This window comes from Elephas maximus, chromosome 17 (genome assembly GCF_024166365.1).
Source record: "Elephas maximus indicus isolate mEleMax1 chromosome 17, mEleMax1 primary haplotype, whole genome shotgun sequence".
Lineage (NCBI taxonomy): Eukaryota > Metazoa > Chordata > Mammalia > Proboscidea > Elephantidae > Elephas > Elephas maximus.
In genome coordinates this window covers 33094664-33113614 of record NC_064835.1, presented here as the reverse complement: position 1 = coordinate 33113614, position 18951 = coordinate 33094664, and the positions used below count along the sequence as shown (strand labels likewise).

Below are 18951 nucleotides of genomic sequence, written 5' to 3'. Positions count from 1 at the left end.
ATCAAAAGAAGATGGAAGGGGAATACACAGAGTCATTATACCAAAAAGAATTAGTCGATAGTCAACCATTTCAAGAGGTGGCATATGATCAGAAACTGTTAGTACTGAAGGAAGAAGTAGAAGCTGCCCTGAAGGCATTGACAGAAAAACAAGGCTCCAGGAATTGATGGAATATCAATTGAGATATTTCAACAAACAGATGTAGTGCTGGAGGTGCTCACTTGTCTATGCCAAGAAATATGGAAGACAGCTTCCTGGCCAGCTGACTGGAAGAGATCCATATTTATGCCTATTCCCAAGAAAGGTGATCCAACCGAGTGTGGAAATTATAGAACAAGATCATTAATGTCACACGCAAGCAAAATTTTGCTGGAGATCATTCAAAAGTGGCTGCAGCAGTACATCGACAGGAAACTGCCTGAAATTCAGGCCGGCTTCAGAAGAGGACGTGGAACCAGGGATATCATTGCTGATGTCAGATGGATCCTGGCTGAAAGCAGAGAATACCAGAAGGATGTTTACCTGTGTTTTATTGACTATGTAAAGGCATTTGACTGTGTGGATCATAACAAGCTATGGATAACACTGAGAAGAATGGGAATTCCAGAACACTTATTTGTGCTCATGAGGAACCTCTACATAGATCAAGAGGCAGTTTTTCGGACAGAACAAGGGGATACTGATTGGTTTAAAGTCAGGAAAGGTATGTGTCAGGGTTGTGTTTTTTCACCATACCTATTTAATCTGTATGCTGAGCAAATAATCCTAGCAGCTGGACCACATGAAGAAGAGCCGGGCATCAGGATTAGAGGAAGACTCATTAACAAACCTGTGTTATGCAGGTAACACAACCTTGCTTGGTGAAAGTGAAGAGGACTTGAAGCACTTACTAATGAAGATCAAAGACCACAACCTTCAGTATGGATTACACCTCAACATAAAAAAAAAAAAAAAAATCCTCACAACTGGACCAGTGAGCAACATCATGATAAACAGAGAAAAGGTTGAAGTTGTCAAGGATTTCATTTTACTTGGATCTACAATCAACACCCATGGAAGCAGCAGTCAAGAAATCGAAAGACGCATTGCATTGGATAAATCTGCTGCAAAGGACCTCTTCAAAGTGTTGAAGAGCAAAGATGTCACCCTGAAGACTGTGGTGCACCTGACCCAAGCCATGGTATTTTCAATCACGTCATATGCATGTGAAAGCTGGACAATGAGTAAGGAAGACTGAAGAAGAATTGACGCCTTTGAATTGTGGTGTTGGTGAAGAATATTGAATATACCGTGGACTGCCAAAAGAACGAACAAATCTGTCTTGGAAGAAGTGTGGCCAGAATGCTCCTTAGAGGCAAGGATGGCAAGACTGTACCTTACATACTTTGGACATAGTGTCAGGAGGGAGAAGTCCCTGGAGAAGGACATTATGCTTGGCAGAGTACAGCGTCAGTGGAAAAGAGGAAGACCCTCAACAAGGTGGATTGACACAGTGGCTGCAACAATGAGGTCAAGCATAACAACGAATGTAAGAATGGCGCAGGACCGGGCAGTGTTTCGTTCTGTTGTGCATAGGGTCGCTATGAGTCGGAACTGACTGAAGGGCAACTAACAAGAACAGATCTGTCTCTTCAGCTTGTAATTCACTTGTGTCCTTTGTGTTCTTCATTTTCCTTTGATCCAGGTGGGTTGAGACCAATTGATGCATCTTAGATGGCCGCTTGCTAGCGTTTAAGACCCCAGAAGCCACTCTCCCAAATGGGATGCAGAATGTTGTCTTAATAGATTTTTTATGCCAGTTGACTTAGATGTCCCCTGAAACCATGGTCCCCAAATCTCCGCCCCTGTTAGGATGGCCTTTGAATCATTCAGTTTATTCAGGAAACTTCTTTGCTTTTGGTTTAGTCCAGTTGTGCTGACCTTGCCTGTATTGTGTGTTGTTTTTCCCGTCATCTAAAATAAAACTTATCTACTGTTTAATTAGTGAATACCCCTCTCCCACCCTCCCTCCTTCCCCCATCTCGTAACAATCAAAGAATATTTTGTTTTCCGTTTATACTATTTCTTGAGCTCTTATAATAGTGGTATTATACAATACTTGTCCTTTTGCAACTGACTTATTTCACTCAACATAATACCTTCCAGATTCCTCCATGTTACGAAATGTTTCATGGATTCATCACTATTCTTTATTGAGGTGTAGTATTCCATTGTGTGAATATACCATAATTTATTTATGCATTCATCTGTTGATGGGCACCTTGGTTATATTCATCTTTTTGCTATTGTAAACAGTGCTGCAGTGAACATGGGTGTGCATATATCTGTTCATGTAAAGGCTGTTATTTCTCTAGGATATATTCCGAGGAGTGGGATTGCTGGATCCTATGGTAGTTCTATTTCTAGCTTTTCAAGGAAGCGCCAAATCAGTTTCCAAAGTGGTTGTGCCATTTTATATTCCCACCAGCAGTGTATAAGTGTTCCAGTCTCTCCACAACCTCTCCAACATTTATTATTTTGTGTTTTTTGGATTAATGCCGGCCTTGTTGGAGTGAGATGGAATCTCATTGTAGTTTTGATTTGCATTTCTCTAATGGCTAATGATCGTGAGCATTTCCTCATGTATCTGTGAGCTACTTGGATGTTTTCTATAGGGAAGTGTCTGTTCATATCTTTAGCCCATTTTTTAATTGGGTTATTTGTCTCTTTGTAGTTGAATTTTTGCAGTATCATGTAGATTTTAGAGAGCAGGTGCTAATCAGAAATGTCATAGCTAAAAACTTTTTCCCAGCCTGTAGCTAATCTTTTTACTCCTTTGGTGAAGCCTTTGGATGAGCATAGGTGTTTGATTTTTAGGAGGCCGCAGTTATTTAGTTTTTCATCTGCATTGTCAGTAATGCTTTGTATACTGTTTATGCCATGTATTAGGGCTTCTAACGTGTCCCTATTTTTTCTTCCATGATCTTTATCGTTTTAGATTTTATATTTATGTTTTTGATCCATTTTGAGCTCGTTTTCATGTATGGTGTGAGATATGGGTCTTGTTTCATTTTTTAGCAGTTATCCAGTTATGCTAGCACCGTTTGTTGAAAAGACTGTCTTTTCCCCATTGACTGCTTTGTGGCCTTTGTCAAATATCAACTGCTCATATGTGGATGGATTTATGTGTGGATTCTCAATTCTGTTCCATTGGTCTATGTATCTGTTGTTGTACCAGTACCAGGATGTTTTGAGTACTGTGGCGGTATAATAGGTTTTAAAATCAGGTAGAGTGAGCCCTCCCGCTTTGTTGTATTTTTTCAGTACTGCTTTACTTTTCCCGGACCTGTTTCCCTTCCATATGAAGTTGGTGTTTTGTTTTCTCCATCTCATTAAAAAATGTCATTGGAATTTGGATCAGAATTGCATTAAATGTATAGATGGCTTTTGGTAGAGTAGACATTTTTATAGTGTTAAGTCTTCCTATCCATAAGCAAGGTATGTTTTTCCACTTATGTCTCTTGGTTTCTTGGAGAAGTGTAGTGTAGTTTTCTTTGTGTAGGTCTTTTATGTCTCCAGTAAGATTTATTCCTATGTATTATGTATTCTTGAGGGCTACTGTAAATGGTATTGATTTCATGATTTCCTCTTCAATGTTCTTTTTGTTGGTGTAGAGGAATCCAGCTGATTTTTGTATGTTCATTTTGTATCTCGATATTCTGCTGAACTCTTCTATTAGTTTCAGTAGTTTTCTTGAGGATTCCTTAGGGTTTTCTGTGTATAAGATTGTGTCATTTGCAAATAGAGATACTTTGACTTCTTACTTGCCAATCTGGATGCCCTTTATTTCTCTATCTATCCAGATTGCCCTGGCTAGGACCACTAGCACAATGTCGAATAAGAGTGGTGATAAAGGGCATCCTTGCTTGGTTCCCATTCTCAAGGGGAATGCTTTCAGGATCTCTGCATTTAGGATGATATTGGTATTGGCTTTGTATAAATGCCCTTTATTATGTTGAAGAATTATTCCTCTATTCCTATTTTGCTGAGAGGTTTTATCATGAATGGGTGTTGAACTTTGTCAAATGCCTTTTTTGCATCAATTGATAAAACCATGTGATTCATGTCTTTTGTTTTATTTATATGAGGATTACATTAATTGTTTTTCTAATGTTGAACCATCCCTGCATACCTGGTAGGAATCCCACTTGGTCATGGTGAATTATTTTTTGATATGTTGTTGAATTCTATTGGCTAGAATTTTGTTGAGGATTTTTGCATCTAAGTTCATGAGGGATATAGGTCTGTAATTTTCTTTTTTTGTGGTGTCTTTACGTGCTTTTGATATCAAGGATATGCTGGCTTCATAGAATGAGTTTGGGAGTACTCCATCCTTTTCTATGCTCTGGAATACCTTTAGTTGTAGTGGTGTTAACTCTTCTCTGATGGTAGAACTCTGCAGTGAAGCTGTCTGGGTTAGGGCTTTTTTTTTGCTGGGAGTTTTTGATTATCTTTTCAATCTCTTCTTTTGTTATGGGTCTATTTAGTTCTTTACCTCTGTTTGTGTTAGTTTAGGTAGGTAGTGTGTTTCTAGGAATTCATCCATTTCTTCTAGGTTTTCAAATTTGAGTACAGTTTTTCGTAGTAATCTGGTATGATTCTTTTAATTTTAGTTGGGTCTGTTGTAATATCGCCCCTCTCATTTTTCTTTTGTCAGCTTGGCCAGTGGTTTATCAATTTTGTTGATTTTTTTCAAAAAACCAGCTTTTGGTCTTGTTAATTCTTTCAATTATTTTTCTGTTTTCTATTTCATTTAGTTCAGCTCTAATTTTTATTATTTGTTTTCTTCTGGTGCCTGTGGGTTTCTTTTGTTCCTCTCTTTCTATCTGTGCAAGTTGTAGGGATAATTCTTTGATTTTGGCCCTTCTTTTTGGATGTGTGCGTTTATTGATATAAATTGGCCTCTGAGCACCGCTTTTGCTCTGTCCCAAAGGTTCTGATAGGAAATGTTTTCATTCTCATTGGATTCTCTGAATTTCTTTATTCTATCCTTAATGTCTTCTATAATCCAGTCTTTTTTGAGCAGGGTATTGTTCAGTTTCCAAGTGTTTGATTTCTTTTCCCTGCTTTTCCTGTTATTGATTTCTACTTTTATGGCCGTATGGTCAGAGAGGATGCTTTGTAATATTTCAATATTTTGGATTCTGCTAAGGCTTGCTTTATGACCTAATATGTGGTCTATTCTAGAGAATGTTCCATGTGCACTAGGAAAGAAGGTATACTTGGTTGCTGTTGGGTCGAGTGTTCTGTATATGTCTATGAGGTCAAGGTGGTTGGTGTGGCGTTTAGATCTTCCGTGTCTTTATTGGGCTTCTTTCTGGATGTCCTGTCCTTCACTGAAAGTTGTGTGTTGAAGTCTTGTACTATTTTTGTGGAGCTGTCTGTCTCGCTTTTCAGTGCTGATGAAGTTTGTTTTATATATCTTGCAGCTCTGTCATTGGGTACATAAATATTTAATATGGTTCCATCTCCTTCGTCTATTGCCCCTTTAATCATTATATAGTGTCCTTCCTTATCCTTCATGGTGGATTTAACTTTAAAGTCTATTTTGTCTGAAATTAATATTGCCACTCCTGCTCTTTTTTGATTGTTGTTTGTTTGGTATTTTTTTTTTCCATCCTTTGAATTTTAGTGTGTTTTTGTCTCCAAGATGTGTCTCTTGTAGGCAGCATATAGATTGATTGGGTTTTTTAATGCATTCTGCCCCTTTGTCTCTTTGTTGGTACATTTAGTCCATTTACATTTAGCACAATTATGGATAGGTATGAATTTAGTGCTATCATTTTCATGTTTTTTTCGTGTGTTGTTGACAGTTTCTTTTTCTCACTTAATTTTATGTGCTGAGTCGATTATATACTGTCCTTTCCTCATGTTCATTGTTGTTGGTTTTGTTCCTGCTGAGTCTCTATTTTTTTCTTATATTTTCTTTTAATGTTTAGTATAGGTTGTTTCCTTTGTGGTTACCTTATTATTTACCCCTATTTTTCTAAATTTAAATGTAACTTTTATTTCTTTGTATCGCCTTGTATTCCTCTCCATATGGAAGATCTATGACTACTTTTCTTAATCCCTCTTTATTGTTTTAGTGTTGTGTTCTTTTACATAATAATGTTGCTGTTTCCCTGTTTTGAGCTTTTTTTAATCTTGATTTATTTTTGTGATTTCCCTCTCTGGGTTGACTTCTGATCGCTCTGCCCAGTGTTCTAGTGTTGGGTTGATACTGATAGTATTAATTTTCTAATTAGAGAGCTCCCTTTAGTATTTCTTGTAGTTTTGTTTTGTTTTTACGAATTCCCTAAACTTCTGTTTATCTGGAAATATCCTAATTTAACCTTCATATTTGAGAGACAGTTTTGCTGGATATAGGGTTCTTGGGTGGCGATTTTTCTCCTTCAGTTTTTTATATAAGTCATCCCATTGCCTTCTTGCCTGAATGGTTTCTGCTGAGTAGTCCGAGCTTATTCTTATTGACTCTCCTTTGTAGGTGATTTTTCATTTACCACTAGCTGCTCTTAAAATTCTCTGTTTATCTTTGGTTTTGGCAAGTTTGATTATAATGTGTCTTCGTGACTGTTTTAAAAAATCTACCTTATGTGGAGTTCGATGAGCATCTTGGATAGATATCTTTCACAATATCAGGGAAGTTTTCTGCCAACAAATCCTTAACAATTTTCTCTATTTTCTGTTATCCCTCCCTGTTCTGGTATTCCAATCACTGGTAGGTTATTTCTCTTGATAGAGTCCCACATGATTCTTAAGATTCTTCATTTTTTTAAATTCTTTTATATGAATTTTCTTCAAATATTTTAGTGCCACATGATTTATCTTCAAGTTCAGAAATTCTGCCTTCTACTTGCTCAGGTCTGCACCTCTGACTTTCTATTGAGTTGTCTAATTCTGTAGTTTTATTGTTAATCTCCTGAATTTCTGATTGCTGTCTGTCTGTGGATTTTTCCAGCTTATTAAATTTTTCATTTTGTTTCTGAATAATCTTTTTAATTTCTTCATTTTCTTTATCTGTGTGTTCTTCGGCTTCTTCTGCGTATTGCCTCATTTCCTTTCTGATGTCTTGAAGGGTTCTATATATTAATCTTTTGTATTTTGCCTCTGGTAATTCCAAGAGTGCACTTTCATCTAGAAAATCCTTTTGATTTTTGTTGAGGTGATCATGGTCTGTTTCTTTATGTGACTTGATATTGACTGTTGTCTCTGAGCCATTCATAAGTTATTGATTTAGTTTATTTTATGTTTGCTTCCTGTGTTGTAGCTTCTTGTCTTTGTTTGTTTTGACATGCCCAAATGGGTTGCTTGAGTTAGTTTGCTGGATTATTTTTGCCTTTGGAGCTCTGACGTCCTATTCTCAGATGGCTAGAGCTTTTATCAGGTTTATCAGTCTATTAGTCCATTCCCTTTTCTCGTAAGACTTCAGCTCATGTGTCCCGGTAGCTAATCATAAATTCTATGATATAGGCTTTGTCCTACAGTCTTAGAGGGGCAGGGGTGATTGGTGTAGGTACTCATATCTGGTTGCAGCAGGGGGTTACACTGTGAACAAGGCAGGGGGCTGAGAATCGCCCCCCGTGTGTCTCTGAGGAAAGTGTGTCCTTGTTCCCTAGAGCATATAGGTGGGTGCGTTCTGCAGACGGACCATGGGCACACAGTGTTTTTGGTTGTAAGGACTGGGAGGTACCAGTTATCCTTGGACTCCTGTCGTGGGTGGCTGGGTGACCTGAATGGAGCCACCAGTCCTTAGGCCCCTGATATGGGTAGCTGAGGACCCTGTTTAATAGGCAAAGCAATGTTAAGCATCAAACACCCACCTCTCCACTGCATAACTGAAACGGTTGGAGTCTGCCAACAAGGGCTTGCTTCCCTGAAATAGGCCCACACAGGTCCAAGCAGAGGGGAAAGGTACTCAAAGTCCACAGACCATTTATGCCTGGACAGGAGTTGCTTCTGTCCTCTGCTCCCCCGGTTAGTGGAGTTTGCAAATTATATTTTCCCATAATTGCAAATTTTTGCCTTCTCCAAGGCCAGGAGGATGGCTCTACGTGCTCAACAGAGCCTATCTTAGGCCCAGGGAAGTCAGCTGCTGTAGCCAGCTTGCTTGTTGGTAGTTAGGTGGCACAGTAAAATATACGGAAGTACTTAGCTTTTGCTGAGAGCACCGTTCTTCTCTGGTTCTGGAGGTGTGAGTAGGCTGTGTGGCTGGCTGGTTCTCCCTGAGGAAATTGTGGTCGAATGCTAGTACTAGCCCGTCACAGCCACTCCTGGGAGTGGTGCCTGAGGGCTCCCTGCGATTCTGTTTCGGTAACTCCTCTCCGCTTCTGAACTGTCTTTTCCTCCCCCTGACCCTCAGTTTGTTTTCTAAGCCTGCCTTTGATGCTCAGGGCTCCTAGCTCGTCATAAATATACTCGTTTGACTTATTTTTTGGAGCTTTTGTTGTAAGAGAGTTCACCAGAAGCGTCTGTCTGTTCCGCCATCTTGGCTCTGCCTTCGAAGACTGCCTCTTGATCTGTGTACAGGTTCCTAATGAGCACAATTAAGTGTTCTGGAATTCCCATTCTTCACAATGTTATCCATAATTTGTTATGACCCACACAGTTGAATGCATGAGCATAGTCAATAAAACACAGGTAAAGATTCTTCTGGTATTCTCTGCATTCAGCTAGGATCCATCTGACATCAGCAGTGATATCTCTCGTTTCACGTTCTCTTCTGAATCGGCTTGAATTTTTGGCAATGCCCTATCAATATACTACTGCAGCTGGTTTTGAATAATCTTCACCAAAATTTTACTTGTGTGTGATATTAATGATATTGTTTGATAATTTCCAAATTCGGTTGGATCACCCTTCTTGGGCATAGGCGTAAATATGGATTCCTTCCAGTCAGTTGGCTAGAAATATTCCTTGGTAATAGTGTGTTGAGTTTGCAAGCTCATGAAGGTTTATTCATGCTTATCCTTCTGTGTTAATTTTATCAGGAACCCATGTGTTCTCAGATGTTGAACTTATTAGTTAAACCTTTGACCTCCCAGTTCTTACTAATGATTCAATTTCAAACATTTAAGAGTTGGTGAACTAAGCTTTGTATATTAGGATGGGATGTTCCTGAGTTTCAACTGATTTTCATGTAACTGATGAGTTTATTCGAGGATGTCATTTTTTTCCTCCTTCCAACCCAAATAGGAGTGAGTATAATGTTTATATCCTCTACTTTAAAGATATCCCATTGCTAACATAACTTCGGTGTTATGCTTATAAAATGGTAGCAACTAATGAGAGTGGCAGATATGTTGGGTAGAGTCTTAGCATTAGTCATAGATTATTCAGATGTGTACAGGTGTTGCATTTCTCCTTAGCAGATGGTATAGGAAGATGCAGAAATATCATAGATGGGCAGAAAAGGGTGCAAGGTCCCATTTAGTCTAGAAATCAACATTTGAAACCTCTTAATGTGCTCTACCTGAAATAGCTGCCCAATTTATACCTGATAAGTATTGTAAGAATAGAGTATATGTGGTCCTCTGATCACTTTTATTCTTTGTATTTTCTGTAATTCACCATTTTAGTGTTCATTTGATTAATATTTGTTTTAGAAGACTTATAGATAAGGTAGAAAATTTCAAGCTCAAACATTTAGTATATCTTTTAAGAATTAATACCTGTGCAGAAGACTTGTACACTGAAAACTACAAGCATTGCTGAAAAAATTAAAGAAGACCTAAATACATGGAAAAACATCTTGTGTTTGAATTGGAAGATCTAATATTGTCAATATGACAGCATTACTCAAAGCAATCTACAGATTCCATAGATTGCTTTGAGTAATCCCTATCAAAATTCCAACAGTGTTTTTGTAGAAATAGAAAAACTAAATCTAAAGTTTATATGGAATTTCAAGGGACCCTGAGTAGCCAAAACAATAGTGAGATAGAACAAAGTTGGGGGACTCACACTTCCCAATCTCAAAACTTACTACAAAGCTACAGAAATAACAGTGTGGTAATGCCATAAGGATTGACATAAGATAGGCATATATACTACTGGAATAGAATACAGAGCCCAGAAATAAATCCTCACATACATGGTGAAATGATTTTTGACAAGAGTTTCAAGACCAGTGGGGGAAAGGACAGTCTTTTCATTAAGTGATTCTGGGAAAACTGGATATCCACATGCAAAAGAATGAAGTTAGACTCTTGCTTTACACCATATACAAAAAGGAAATCAAAGTGGATCAGTGACCTAAATTGAAGAGCTAAAACTATAAAACTCTTAGAAGAGAACATAGGGGGAAATCTTTGTGATCTGGGATTTGGCAGTGGTTTCTTAAATATGACACCAAAAGCATGGGCAACAAAAGAAGAATTAGATAAATTGGACTTCATAAATTTAAAAACTCTTGTGCGTCAGAAGACACCGTCTTAATCTGGGTTCTCTAGAGAAGGAAAAGAGAAATTATTTCAAGGAAATGGCTCATGCTGTTGTAAGGAAGTTGCTCACGCAGTTGTGAGGGCTGGCAAATCCAAAATCCATGGGTCAGATGGCAGACTGGCAACCTCTGCTGGCTCACATGGTTGCAGGGGGTGACAAACCCCAAACCTGCAGGTCAGGCAATAGGCTGGAGGCCTCTGCTGGCTCATGAGTTTGCAGGGGTTGGTGAATCCAAAATCTGCAGGTCAGGTGACAGGCTGGAGTCCTCTGCTGGCTTACGTTCCAAGAACTAGATGTCACACATTGAGAAGATTGCAGGGTTGAGAGAGAGAGAAAGAGACAGACAGAGACAGAGCTTTGCCGGAACATCCGTTTATATACTGAATGCAGGACACACCCTGCACTCTTCTTCCAACTGATTGGCTTCTGACATTAGATCACAGAATGGGAGGTGATTACGTAATGTCTGTTAAACCAGTGAGAATCATAGCCTAGCCAAGTTAACACATAACGTTAACCATCACAGACAGTATGAAGAGAGTGAAAAGACAACTCAAACGAGAGAACATTTGCAGGTCATAAACCTGATAAGGAGTTAATATCCTGAATGATATTAAAGAACTACAGCTCAACAACAACAACAAAACCAAACAACCCAAGTAAAAAATGAGCAAAGGACTTGAATAGACGTTTTTCCACAAAAGATAACAGATGGCTAATAAGCACAGGAAATGATGCTCTTCACCATTAATTATTAGGAAAATGCAGATCAGATCACGATGAGAGTCCACTCAGTCACACTAGGATTGCTATTATTAAAAAAAAAGAAGAGTGTTGGTGAAGATGTGGAGAAATTGGAGCCCTTGTGCATAACTGGTGGAAATATAAAATGGTATGGCCATTGTGGTAAACAATTTGGTGGTTTCTCAAACAGCTCCTCAAACAGCAACTGCTAAACAAACAAAAAAAAGATACCGTTAAAAAACTTTCTACACTGACTGGATATTTGTGATGCTAAAGAATTATTACTTACTTTATTTAGATAGCATAATGATCTTAAAACCAAAACCAGACCCACTGACGTCGAGCTGATTCCGACGCATAGCAACCCTATAGAACAGAGTAGAACTGCACCATGGAGTTTCCAAGGAGCGCCTGGAGGATGCGAACTGCCAATCTCTTGGTTAGCAGCCATAGCACTTAATCACTACACCATCAGGGTTTCCGATGATACCTTAGTTATGTTTAAAAAAGAGTCCTGTTAGATTGTTCGCCTTCTACTGAATTCTTTAAGGATGAAATGATATATCTGGTATATGCTTTAAACATAAGTATTCTATTCACTATACTTATAATACATTTTAAAGTTTCCATAATAAAAATATTTAAATTAAACAGCATTTGAATACATACAGTACTGTGTTTATGGTATGATAGTTGTTATGAAGGATCACGTCATACATCTAGCATATATCATGAAAAAAATAAACCAGTAAGTCTGATAAATATGAGAGTTTGATTCCCTTTTAGTACATTCAAAACATAGCTTTGTGAAGCACCTTTCCTTTGTTATTCTTTTCATTTTTTGAGCACTGGTAATATATACGTGTTGTGTTATATAGGTGCTTTGTGTACACCGTCTCATGTAATCAGCTTAATAACAGCATGACTGGACACGATTATTCTGTACAGATAAGGAGATTGAACTTCAGGGCCATTAAGTAAATCGCCCAGGCAGTAAGTGGCACAGAGGGGATTTGACTTAAAATTTGACCCCAAATTAATTTGTTAAATTAAAAATACAGTCTTATTTCTAAATTGGAAACCCTGGATGCTCAGGAGTAGAACTGTTGCTGTCGTTTGCTTTGTATATTGTCACTTGAATACTATGTGCAGCGGTGAAGCAGTAACTTAAAGGATTATATGCCCCTAAGTACAAAGTTTACCGGGCACAAGGGAACAGTGATAAAATTTGAAGATTCGTAACTGACACTTAAAAACAGCCTTATTGTTTTGCAAGTACTGTTTGAGACATCATAAAATGTGGTTTGCATTCATTGTGCCGTCTGAGAACATGAAATGAAAAGCACCATAGGTAATAATAATTGATGTCTGGTTCCAGCAAATTCTGAAGGAATAGGCAGATACTCAATTCTGAATTTATGTGTCATTGAAATTTAGTATAAATCCATGTATCTTTAAAAGAGTTACCTGTATTAACTTCTTTTACTTTTATTAATTTTTTTACTTATTGTATTTACTCTTCAAAAGATTCATTTTATTTTTGCAATTCATAAAATTTACCAGAACAAATTTCTGTATAAAAGGGTAATAGGAAACATACCTCTGTTTTCAGAAGTAAATTTAAATGAACAGGTCAGAGAATTACTGATACCAGAAGTAGAAGTAGACCTACTTTAAATCAGAGTAACATGCCTCAAATCCATTTTTAGAAATGTAGATGCAGCTTCTATTATTTGAGGAGAAGATGTTTGGAATTTCAGAAGATGACTTTAATTTTATAAGTAATTGAATGTTCTCTAAGCAACCAGTTTTCTTTGACACCCACGTGTTTCTTGCTCCCCTCTCTGGGTGACACCAAGAGTGCAGGCAGAAGGAGATAAGTAGCAGGCTGCTGAAATTACTCCAGTTCCAAACCCACTTCTTAATAGAGTAAGCTCCCACCATTTCTCAGTCTAAGGCCCTGTCCAGGTAAGGATACCAGTAGATAAAGCAATAGATTGCAGACAAGGTAAGTCCTTGTCTTCTTAGGAGCTTCTGCTCCTAGGCGATCTTGATGTGGCTTGGTCTGTGTCGCTCCCCATCTCTGCTAGCTGACTTACGTGTTTAATCTCTTTTCTATCTCAAAAGGCATTGACTCAAGATACAGCCTACATTGGGCTGCCACTGGACTGGTGTCAGAGCGGGGAGGGGGATGGATGAGGGACTGGAAGTCCACCTCAGCAGGTACAGCTCTGGTGGGGGGCTCTGGTATACACATGGTGGGTTGAGAGTGTGCACTTAACATTCTCAGGGTGGTGTCACTCCTGTTTGATGCTGGAGGTAGGTGCAGAGTCACCCCTGCTTAACTGCTATGGGTGTGGGTTTCGGCTTGGGATACGTGTGCTTGTCTCAGTGTGTCCGTGTTGAGCAGCTTCAGGTAGCAGGACTCTGGTGATCTGGCCATCTGTAATTCCCCGTTTCCACTGTTCTTGAGTTGCCTCTTCTTCCACCTGTTACTCAGTCTGACTCTTCAGCTTTGTCTTTGATGCTGAGGATTCCTGGGTTGTCATATATATCCGATTCCCTTGTTTTGTCAGGTCTTTGTTGTGAGAGGGACTACACAAAGCTTCTGACTGTTCTGCTGTTTTGGCCCCACTTTCTTAAGTGGATTCTTTACTTTTGATATTTTAATGAAATAAATTTGCCATCGTACACATAATAATTGTTTACCCTTATCTCTTATTTTTGAATTGAAGCAGATATCTATGATGATACAGAATACGTGACTATTCTATAATAATGACGTAGTTGTTCTTTTCAATACAATTAGTTCAATACAGGAAATACCTACAAAGATGATTGTTATAAAAACAGTGTAATCTAAATTGTAGAATGAATGCACACTTAGTATAAAGGTAGTTAATAATGGAGTTTTATACAGTATAGATCGCTATTTTTACATAAGGAGGAAGATCTTCAATCATTGGAAGTGTTTTAGGATTCTTATTTTTTTTTCTAATACAGTTATTTGATACACACATATATTATACACACAGACACATATTCACATTTAGAATACATGATTTTCTGAAGTGTCTAGTATGTCCTGGTGGCATACTGTTAAGTGTTTGCCTGCAAACTGAAAGGTCAGCAGTTCAAACCCGCCAGCAGCTCTGTGGAAGAAAAGACTCGGAGATCTGTTCCCATAAAGATTACAGTGTAGGAAACTTTATGGGGCGGTTCTACTCTGTCACATAGGGTCGTATGAGTTGAATCAACTTAATGGCACACGATAACAACAGCAGCAACGTATTTATAGTCCCAGCTGTGAAACATTCTGTGGAGAAAGCTTGGTGCCCAGGTCAGGAGATATTTATTGATCTCTTGGCTGGGAACCATGTGCTGTATTGAACAGTTCTGATATTAACAGGCCTGTCATTGTGATAAAAGGAACAGTGAAGTGAGAGTGTTGAGCCCTTGGTTCTGCTCGTGCTTTGCTGCTATTGTGCTATGTAGTTAGTCTTCTACCCACTCTTTCCCAGTAGTGAACTTGAATATGCAAGTCATCTCTGTTCTCCAGCAGTCTAGTTTTTCCCCTTGGGGACAACTATTGTTACTAGTGGTAACCGTCCATAGATACTGTGTGTGAATACTACTACTTCTTTTAAAGTATGTCTGGGTGCATAGCGTGTATACTATTCTACACCGTTCTTTCTTCTTTGCCTTAACATTATGTTTTAGAGTTTGTTTCATATCATGGCCAATGCAACTGCTTTGTGTTTCTCATTTATTCACCCGTATAGCATTTTGTTCTTTTGATATACCGTGATTTAATTATCCAGTTTTCTGTTAATCAGCAAGTTAGGCTGTTTCCAATATTTTGGTGTTATCAGGTGTACTACTACCATGAGTATCTTTGTTCATCTCTTATTTCTATATGAGAAAGTAGAATACTTTTCTAGAAGGGTAATTATTGGGCTAAAAAGATGTGTTTTTTGGGTTTTGGTAGATTTTGCCAAATTGCCTTTCACAGAGGTTGTACCAATTTCTATTCCCATGCGCACTGTGTGTTTGTTTTCCCATGTCTTTGTCAGAACAGTTTGTTAAAACCTTTTTAAATCTTTGCTTATCTTATAGGTGAGAAAAGGCGTCTTAATTGTAGTTTTTTGCATTTTTTACAGGGTCACTGTGAATCAGAATTGACTCCATGGCAATGGGTTTGGTTTTTTTTTTTTTGGTTATGAGTAAAGTTAAGTACATTTTGATACGTTTTAAGGGTCTTTTGTGTTTTATATGATCATTCCATGTGTGCTTTTTACCTACTTAGCTTTTGGATTTTTGGCTCTTAGAGATTTATAGGAACTCTTTATATGTTAATGATATTAACCATTTGTGATATGTTCCAATTTTTTTCCCAATTTATTTGCCTTTTGGCTTTTTTTGTTGTTGTTATGGAAGATTTTACAGTTTTTGTATAGGGAAGTACATCAATCTTTTATGGTTTCAGGGCTTTTAAAAATTATACTTAGAAGAGACTTTCCCACTGTGAGATGATACTGAAGATTTCTCATGATTTTCCCTTATGGCTGTATTTTTATGTTTAAATCTTAGATCCATCAGAATTTATTTTAATGGAAGGAGTGAGGAAGTGATTAAGCTTAGTTTCTCTTAAGAATCTTTCGAAAAGTTAGAGGAGTTATAGGATGGAGATACCTCAATGATTTTTTATTATTTTCAGTAATTATTCAGGCCAAGTTTGGTATGCATTTGTCTTGAGTGGAAATTATTAGACCCTGTTCTGAGATATCCCTGTGTAAAATGTTCAGGAATTTTCCCAAGTGAACTGCTGTCAAAGGCAGTTTGTTGGCTAAGTCTGTGTCTAGCCTTGTCAACAAAGCTTAGTTTCTAACAGGAATACAGGGAGTCCCTGGGTAGCATAAATGGTTAAGTGCTGGACTACTCAGCAAAAGGTTGATGATTCAGCCCACCCAGAGGTGCCTCAAAAGTAAGGCCTAGCAAATTGCTTCCAAAATGACAGACTTGAAAACCCTATGGAGCATGATTCTACACTGCACACAGGGTGTCTGCATGAGTCAGGCTCTGCAACTAACAACAAGAAGGAAGAATACATACAGTGATTATAGTCCTAAACAACAACAAAAAAACAAACCAGTGTCGTTAAGTCGATTCTGACTCATAGGGACCCTATAGGACACAGTAGATATGCCCCATAGAGTTTCCAAGGCTTTACTCCTTATGGAAATAGACGGCCACATATTTCTCCCACAGGAGGGGCTGATGGGCTCGAACAGCTGATATTTCGGTTAGCAGCTGAGCGCTTAACCACTACACCACCAGGGCTCTTCTGATTACAATCGGTAGCTTAGTCAGTAGATTAAAACTGTACAGAATTTTGAAGCAGCAGTATGAAAACTGTAACACATTATACAAATTGTAGGTTGTAGAAAGGAAAAAAATGTTGTATAAGCAGAGTCAGCTAATGGGTTCATCTCATTTTTAACTATGAAAGTTCAAGGGTATCCCAGTGGATAATGTCTAGTCATATTTAGTGGAAAATTAAGGCTCAGCTGTTTGTTCTTCTGCAGCAAAAGGCGAATAACCATGAATATACGTCATGTCAGTGTTGGTAGCAACATGGCTTGTTCTCTGAGTAGCACTTTGTTGTTGACATTGTCATTTATGGGGTAGTTTTCACTCCTTTCCTAGTTGATGATTTTATTGCCATCGTGTAATCTGCAGTTTAAGCAGGTGTATAAATTTTGCCTCCTTTTATTTGATGTAATTTGTCAGTGTCTTTTAACTTGTAACACTTTTTGTTTTTAAAGGACCATAGAGAAGCCTGTCTTCTAATCCCGCTCAATACCTCTGCAAAGGTGTGAACGACACTTATTACTGAGTGGAAGGAGAGATGTGTATAATAGTAGAAGGTTGGCAGTTGGGCAGGTCCATGTTTATCTTGTCTATTAATTGTGATCCTCCTTAGCTGTGCCTCTTGTTGTGTTTGCTGGAAGACTTTTTTGTATACTGTTATCCTTTTGAGTTTTCTGTTGACCTTCCATCAGTCTAAGAGAGCAAAAGGATATAAATAAGAAAAGCTAGCTTTTTCAATACCTATTTTCAACTTATTAACTGGGAACTTTGAGATAAATAAGTAATAAGTAATTGCTGAAAAGTCACCTTTCTTTGGACTTTTGGTTATCTGGGTCATAGGGCCTAAGGGCAATGGGAGGGGTCAGTGGTGTCACAGGTGCTGCCGTCAGACGCAATGAGTGTGCTGTATGTGATTTCCTGTCTGCCCCGGCTGTAATTAAGCCAGCATGTCAAATAGACTGCCCCACAATGTGTTTCAGCCACACACCTGAGTGTCCGTAACTAGAGCTGAACCATCTGAACATTGGTGTTCTTTGTTTCATGCCTTGAGGTTTAAATTTTTTGGATACAAGATGGAGACTGAAAGTGAAAGTAGCACTTCAGGAGATGATAGTGTCTTTTGGTTGGATTCTGAAGTGGTAGCCCAGGTGACTGACAGTGAAGAGGGAGAAGGGGAAGAGGACTTCAGGTAATTATTGAATTCACAGTTCTCTTGCTGTCACCCTTTGTCCCTCTGTCCGCCTCCGCCCCTTCCCTCCCCACCCCCATTTTCTGTCTTTCATTCTTTTTTCCGTAAGACTTTGTTTTCTCAAGGGGAAGTTTTGGAGCTGAAGGGAACAGGTTTAAAGTTGTATTTTATTACCTTATAGTACAATTCATTCTACAACTTGTCCTGAGCTTGTAACATGCATTTTAAATGACTAGTTAGAACACCAGGAAGAAAAGGTGTTAAACAGGTTTTATAGTAGAATTTCAGGAATTTCAGGTAGGGACTCATACAGAGCTACTACCTTTCCTGTATCTGTTTGGAATTTGTACCTCCTACTAGGTTTTTCTTCCTCTTTTTCCTAGAATGTGTGCTGGATAGCTGCTTATTTATTTTTTTCTTGCCATATTCATTTGTATGAAAAATTTTGATTAAGTCCAAATTGGTCACTTCATGGCTTTGAGACTTACTGCTTTTCTCTGACTTTATATCTCATCTCCTTTTCTTGGTTTTTGAATCTCTAATTGTAACTTCATAGTTCATTCAGAAATGCACAAAATTCAGTGGCATTGATGAAGAAAGAGGTCTTACCTAGCTTGTGGGAACAGCGCCAGTTGTTTACTGATTATACAAGGTTAGCAAATTAAAACTTCCAAAGACATAAAAGAAGGGATTGAAAATTAGGAACTCTTGATAAACCATGCTTCATTTGTTAATCAGTAGTCAAAATGAGTAAGAAGTATTTTTTAAATTAAAAATAATTTAATGCTCAGAGTATGAAAGTGGACTATTAGCATATGAAATTCCTTTTATCTTAACTTCCTTTTCCTACCCATCATTGTATTTAGCCTTCCTTGAGAAAGCCACTTCTTTCCCATAAGGAATATGTTACATATATCCCTTACTTTCTGATATGGTCAATGTGTGTTACTAACAGTTAGTGAAAAGAAATCATTTGTTTTGCTTTGCTTGTATTAAATCTGTTTGACCTCGTATTAAAGTCGTGTAGGTTATTCTGGGGTATTTGTCTCTTTGGGGTATATTGGATTCTCTGTTTTTTGTTACAGTAGATTTGGTACTGCAGTGCTAGATGTGACTTATTAGGCAGCAGGAGTCTCTCTGGGATTTCTTCTTGACAGTTAAACATAAAA

General features: G+C 38.1%; 1 protein-coding gene across 3 annotated transcripts in view; it reads left to right on the top strand.

Annotated features, from left to right (window-relative positions):
- Positions 1 to 18951, top strand: part of ARHGAP32 (Rho GTPase activating protein 32) — a 411930-nt gene that overhangs the window by 108704 nt on the left and 284275 nt on the right. For 2 of the 3 annotated variants that reach the window (XM_049857307.1, XM_049857306.1), the window contains exon 1: positions 15644 to 17782. The exons of the other annotated variant lie outside the window; for it this stretch is intronic. In XM_049857307.1, the coding sequence (XP_049713264.1) occupies positions 17667 to 17782 (116 nt within the window). In that variant the 5' untranslated portion in view covers positions 15644 to 17666. Of the gene's footprint in view, positions 1 to 15643; positions 17783 to 18951 lie in introns of those variants that run through there. 3 annotated transcript variants of the gene reach the window in all.